This window comes from Elephantulus edwardii, unplaced genomic scaffold (assembly GCF_000299155.1).
Source record: "Elephantulus edwardii isolate Elephantulus edwardi_28Jun2011 unplaced genomic scaffold, EleEdw1.0 scaffold00005, whole genome shotgun sequence".
NCBI classification, from domain to species: Eukaryota; Metazoa; Chordata; class Mammalia; order Macroscelidea; family Macroscelididae; genus Elephantulus; species Elephantulus edwardii.
The window spans coordinates 10,525,717-10,532,441 of NW_006399755.1; the positions used below are offsets into that span (position 1 = coordinate 10,525,717).

A 6,725-nucleotide genomic window follows, 5' to 3' on the forward strand; every position below is an offset into this window, starting at 1 on the left:
CGCTATGAGTCGCAAGAGACTTGACGGCGCATAACAACTACAACATATAGATGAAGTTAGTGTAAACTATACTACATGCCATTTCATTTTCAGATAACTTTTCTTTTGTTAAACCACCTAAATAACCTTCCTGGTACCAATTTCAGCAGGCAATGTGTCATTGTCAAAGTTCAGAAGTCAACTGTACATTTCAAGCTCTATCTTTACCACAACTTATTCTGTACCATTTTGGCCAATCCCCTAATCCATTGAAGCCTCAGGTTTAGTAGTTGTAACATGAAGATAGTATTTTCATGTCAATCTAAAAATACTCTTATAAAAAGCCACAGTATCATTAACATTATGTGGCACTATCTTGAAACCCTGGACAATGAACAAGGATGACAGAAGAATTGATGTCTCTGTGCTGTGGTGCTGGAAAAGAGTACTAAACATTCCATGGACTTCCAAAAGAACAAACAAGTATGTTTTGGAGAAATGGAAGCCAGAGTGCTCCAGGGAGGCAAAAATGATAAAGCTTTGCCTCACACACTTCGAGCATGTTGCTAGGAGAGGCTTATCCTTGGAGAGAGACATTGTGCTTAGAAAGGCAGAGGGTCAGTTAAGGAGAGGAAAATGCTGAACTAGGTGGACTGCCACAATGGGCTCCAGTGTGTCAGTGAGTGTGAGGATGGCACTGGATAGAACAGGGCTCATATCTGTTGGTCAGAGGGTCGCTACGGGTCGTACTTGACTCAACAGCACCTACCAACAACAATCCTGAAACCCTAACCAGTTCTGCGCCATCCTCACCATTTCTGCCGTGTGTTAAGTCCATTACTGCAGCCACTGTGTCAATCTACCTCCCTAAGGGTCTTTTTATTTGCTGACCTTCTACTATGTATGTTTTAAATTATATGATTATTCCAAAGAAATAATACTAATCTCATGTTTTACATATGCCAAGGAATTATAAGTTTATATAAAATATGACTTTCAATATTAGAGCATGTTCCTCAGCACACTGAATAAAAACATAAAGTCAAACCAGTTGCTATCTGTGATGCAAGGAGTTCTTTTATGTAGCCTTCTACCTTGGATCTCTGGGAAAAATCTTAGATTTCCCCTCTTAGCCTTAGTTCTTTGTATATGCAACTCAGAAAACCCTCTTGAGTTCTACCAGAGAAGGCTGTTATTGCTATCTTATGGGTAATGGAAGACTGGTTAAAGTAGAGGGAGGCCTCACCATGTATCTGATGAGAATCTGGATATATAAGCAAAGAAATGCAGTGGTTTTTAAGACTTCCTGGTTGACAGGAGTTGGGAGGGAGGCAAAAGGACACACAGTTCCCTTCTAGGTCTATTAAAAAGCAGCATCTGAGAGCTATGAGCTAAGAGGCAGGCTGTTACAAAAGCAGAACCAGGTGGGAACAGAGGTAGTGGTCACAAAGTGAAGCTGCTACACTGGCTGTGAGCTCTGCCAGTTAGCAGCAGAGATGTTGATGGCGGGCAGCCATATAGGAGAGCTAAATAGCATCTGCTGATCACTGAAAGGGGATGGTGGTGCTGGCTGAGAACAGTTTACAAGAGCTTATCCTGCTCTGTCGCTCTGAGCCCTTATGCTCTGAGAGTTGTTCTGATCAGAAGCAGGCAGGCACTGAGTAAGGGATGTGCTCCTCATTTCAGAGACCTTTCCAGATCTTGCCTGTATGCTTCCTGAAGCTGATCCCAAGTTGTCTCTGTTACTTCCCTACTAAACCACTTAACTGTTACATACAGTGTGTGAGTTGTATGTGGTCTTTACATAGGAGCTCTGATGGTGTAGTACTTAGTATGTTGGCATGGCTAACCAAAAGGTCTGTAGTTTGAATCCATCATCTGCTCCACTGAAGAGAGCAGTTTTCTTTTGTTAAGTTTTAGAACATCAGAAACTTGCTGGAGGGTCTCTACGAGTCAGGACTGAGTCAACAACAGTGGGTTTTGATTTGAGAGTGTCCTTGGTGGAAGTAGTTGACGTTAGAAATAAAGACGTGGGAAGGCGTATCTGATAAACACTTCACAGGAACCAGTCTGTTATTCTTCATGCAATTCTACAATATCAAGTCAATCTACTCTTGGAAATTCCATGTGTGTCAGAGACTACGTTTCATAGGATTTTGGATGGCTGCTGTTTCAGATATAAACCATCATGTTTTCTTCCAAAGTGCTTCTCGGTAGACTTAAACTTGTAACCCTTCTGTTGTAGCCATTCTTTGAAACTACCTAGAAACTCCAAAGAACTAAATACCAGCTATGTAATTAGATGGTTCTTCAATGACACTCTCTAAAGCTTCTGGAGGCATTCTTTCGCCTTGATCTAAGTCAAGCTAATAATTCTCTCATGACTCAACATACCTATTAATATTCATATCAAACAAATTTTATGTGATAGGACAAAACTCTATACTGAATAATGTGTGTCATTGTGTTAAGCACAGGAGACAAAGTTCTGAGAAGTGATCAGCAATAACAGTGGAGTTGGAAATACAACCCAAGCTTGTGTGGGCTCACTCTTTATTTTTTTAAAATTATTATTTCTCTCTCTGTGTGTGTGTGTGTACTGTCAAATCTGATCTGACTGGTACAGGAGGAGACTGTCCCTCCTTCTCCAGCACAGCATCTGGTGGATTCGAACCTTGTATGGGCTCACTCTTAAAAAATGATCCATCTGACTCTATTGTGAATCTTGTACTTGGATCCAGACACATGCAATTGCATTTTGAGAACAGAGGATGAAATACAATAATAACAATGTTTAAAATACCTACTTACAAATAGATAAAACATTCTTTCTTCCAAGAAATAATTCTGGAAATAAGTCATTATATTTATATTTAGATCTGTTAGTTACAAATATTAAACCCAGAGAGCACATGTGAGCCTGTGAATTCATCTGATTACTTTCACAATGTTTTCTCTCAAAACATAAAGCAAAGTGATTTGGAAGAGTGTTGATAGAAATCAGTGAAATATATTAATGCAACTTAATAAAAGTTAAGACAATATAGAGTTAAATTCCTACTCCACAACTTTTTGGCTATGTGATCTTGGACAAGTCACAATTCTACAATTGTAAAATCTTACTTTGCAGGGTTGGTGTAATAATTAGGGGTAATGAGTACAAATCTCTCATTGTAATGGCTAACAGATTGTTGTTAGTTGCTGTCAAGTCATCCCTGACTCACACAAACTCCATGCAAAAATGGCAAGAAATGCTGCCTGGTCCAAGTTTCCAATTTTCAGAAGAGCATCGTCAGGTCTTTTTTCTTCCTGTTGTTGTTAATGTGCTGTCAGGTCACCTGCAATTCATAGCGACCTAAGTACAGTAACTCTGAAACCTGTTCTATCTTGAACCAATGTCACTATCTCTGACAGACACACGTGCTCCCATTACCCAAGTCACTGTGTCATCCCATCTCATCCAGGGTCTTTCTCTCCTGTGCTGTTCCTCTACCCTTCCAAGGATGATGTTCTTCTCTAAGGACTGGTTCTTCCTGGCAACATGCCCAAAGTATGGTAGACAGAGCTTCAAAATCCTTGCCTCCAGAGAGCAACTTAGCTTCACCCTCTCCAGAACAGACCTGTTTGTTCTCTTGGCAGTCCATGGTATGTTTAATACTCATTTGTGCCAAAGGGGGGTGGGGTGGTGTCCAACACTGAATATGTTAGCTGTGTGTGTAATGGGGAAAGATCTTTCATCTGTTCTTTGTCTATGAGATATTGCTGTAAAGCTAAGCATACACTAGGAAGAAGGCCATCCACTTCAAAAATAATAAGACTTGAAACCTATGTATAATAGAGCACACTTAGACTAGCAGATATGGCACTGGAAGCTGAGGCCTTGGATTGGGAAACATGAAAGAGGAGGAAAAGTTGCAAGCAGATAGAAGTGATTAGAACATGGAATGTGAAAAGCATGAATGTAGGAAAACTGGACGTTATAAACAAAGAAAAAGAATGCATAGATATGGACATAGTGGGCATTGGTGAACTTAGACGTATTGGGTTGGGGCATTTTGAGTCAGATAAAAATTTTTTCCCTTCCTAGCCCATATTAAATCTCTTCTGATGCCTGTTTAGTAGCATAAGCCTAGGTCCCACACCTTTTCCTCAGTTTATAATCCTTGCATTATGTAAAATCCAGCAGACAACAGATGTACAAAAGAACTAACATTTTATATCTCTACAATCTGAAAGTACTTCCCAGTAAGAAACATCCCAAAATTCACTGGAATTGTCTTTGTGGTCACTTTGAAGTTTAACAGCAAAGAGGGCTGGCCACAGTGGTTAAGAAAACAGCACAGAGAAAATACAAGAGAAGATAGTCAGCAACCTCAGCAAAGGCTATTATAAAGAAGAGTGTGTTACCCAAATTACTATATGGTGAAGGGTGTGGGTGTCACCAAGCAATTAGGATTGTTGAGTATACAAATATCTTTAAGAAACTGGATACATTTGAGAAGCAAGATGGACTAAAAAGAAATGAGGCAGCTGCAGGGGCAGCAGGCAGGATCACTCCTGTCCACAGGGAAGGACTTCTTTCTGTGTGCACTCTTATGAATTACCTGTCTTCTATGCTGTGTGATCTATTCCTTGAAGGCCAAACCGAACTGCTGCTTCTCTAAGACATCCCTTCCTTGCACTCACTCAACCTAGATGGACAGCCTCCCTCCTGTGCTCTCAGAATTCCATGGGCTTCTGCACAGCTGGCATTGTTGTTATAAACCATCGAGTTGGAACCGACCCACAGCTGACCCTCTACTGAATTTTCAAGACAGTAAATCTTGCAGAAGACTGTCCATCTTTTTGAGAAGCAGCTCGTGGATTCGACCAAGTACCTGCATTGGCAGCACAATTCCTTTCCACTAGGCCACCAGAACTCTATACTATACTGTTTATTATTATGTGCCATCGAGTCAGCATTGACCCATAGCTGACCCTCCAGTGGGTTTTCAGAAGCAGTAAATCACACGGCAAGAAACTGTACATCGTTCTCCCGCGGCTGATGGATCTGAACTGTGTAGAAGGACATCATGATTGAAAGGGTGGAGGACCAGCGCAGAAGAGGAAGACTCGGGATGAGATGGATTGACACTGGGGCGATGGGATTAGGTGTGTCGGCGTCAGACTGGCTCAGGATAGGGCAGGCTTCAGAGCTGTGGTACATGGTTCACCGGGTCGCTATGAGTCGCAGGTGACTTCGGCACAGAACCACCACCACCTTTGCGTTGGCAGCGCAATTCCTCACCATTATGTCACCAGAGCATCCTAACAATTAAAAGGAACATAATCACAGGCCACCAGAATTCCCTGTCTGTACTCTACTGTCTACACTATCCTATTTTGTGCCACTGATTCGGAACCGAGCCGTCGCTGACCCTTCAGCCGGTTTTCAAAGGCAGTAACTCGCACAGGAGGAGACAGCTCATGCTTCTCCCGCGGAGCAGCTGGTGGATTCGAACCGCGTGCCTCTGGGCCTGCAGCGCGGCTTCACTCAAAAGTCTCCCGTGGAACGGTCTAACTGTCGGACGATTCTCCCAGCACACGGGCGATTCGGGGGCCCCGAGACGCGCTCTGTAACCAGGGGTGAGACCCTAACCGAGGGGAGGGCTTGCGTGTGCGCCCGCCCCCCGCCCCACACGCAGGAGATTCGGATCCCCCTGCGAGGCTCGTGTGCCCGGCGGAGTAGAGCGATTGCGTGTTTTTCTCGGTTTTCCGCCCGCCCCCAATAAGCTCTCAGAGGGTAGGTGCCGCGCACACTTCCGGTAATAACAGCTGGAGCGGGCGGAGGGAAGAGGAGGAAGGAAAACGGGAGCGACACAGGTAGACGGCAGCGAGTGCACGGCTGATTCAGCAGCCAGGTCCCCAGGGCAGACGGGGGTGAGGGGGTGACCAGGCGGGCGGTCAGGGAAGGGTGGTCGCCCAGTACGACCGGGCCCTACCTTGGGGTAGGTGTGCAAGGGGTAGGTCAGCTGACAGGCCCGGTGGCAAGACGCCGTGTCCCCCAGCACTGAGTCAAACGCTTCCGCCGAAGCGGTCCCCGAGCCTCCGGCCAGGGCCGTTGTCAGCAGCAGCAGCGGCAAGAGCCCCAGCTGGGCCCGGACCCAGCGGCGCCCACTCAGCGCCGCCATTTTGTTCCTCTGTGTCACAGCAAGCCCTGCTTGTTGCTGTTTTCTTTTCAGAGCTTCCTCCTCCTTGCGCGGCCAGCCCCCTTCTCCTCCCTGCCGGCCGCCGCTTCCGCCTCCGCTGTCCCCGCCCCCCCCTCAGCTCCGCCCAGGCCGGTGCGAAGCCACCGCCTCCGGCCACACCTCTGGGACTACGAACTCCTCATAGGCTGATGGAAGGAGAAAGACCCAACCATTGCGAAAGTGAGCGCCAATCGGCGTCCCCCGCCCCCTTCCTCCCGCGGCCCGATCTGGGGGATGTAGTTGTCCGCGTTCGGGAGGCGAGAGGGGCCGCCGGGATGGTGGGCGCTGGAGAACTGCAGCCACCCGGACCCGCCCCCTCGCAGTGCATGCTGGGGAATGTAGTCCGGCTCCCGGACACGCCCCCTCGACGCGCCCTTCGCAGTGCATGTTGGGGAGTGTAGTCAGACGCCACTCTCCGACGGCTTCGCAGCGGGTGGCGCCGCTTCTTTGGGTTTTTCGTTTCCGCCCGGCGATCGGGGTTTGGGAGCTCACAGGGTGATCTCTGGAACTGTCCAGCTG

At 46.4% G+C, this 6,725-nt stretch overlaps 1 protein-coding gene across 1 annotated transcript in view; it reads right to left on the minus strand.

The window, feature by feature from the left end:
* The window catches only part of TMEM59 (transmembrane protein 59), a 40,614-nt gene extending 34,410 nt beyond the window's left edge, over nucleotides 1-6,204 (minus strand). The window contains exon 1 of the mRNA XM_006879710.1: nucleotides 5,961-6,204. Within this exon, the coding sequence (XP_006879772.1) occupies nucleotides 5,961-6,149 (189 nt within the window). The 5' untranslated portion in view covers nucleotides 6,150-6,204. The remainder of the gene's footprint in view (nucleotides 1-5,960) is intronic.
* Nucleotides 6,205-6,725: the final 521 nt, after the last annotated feature.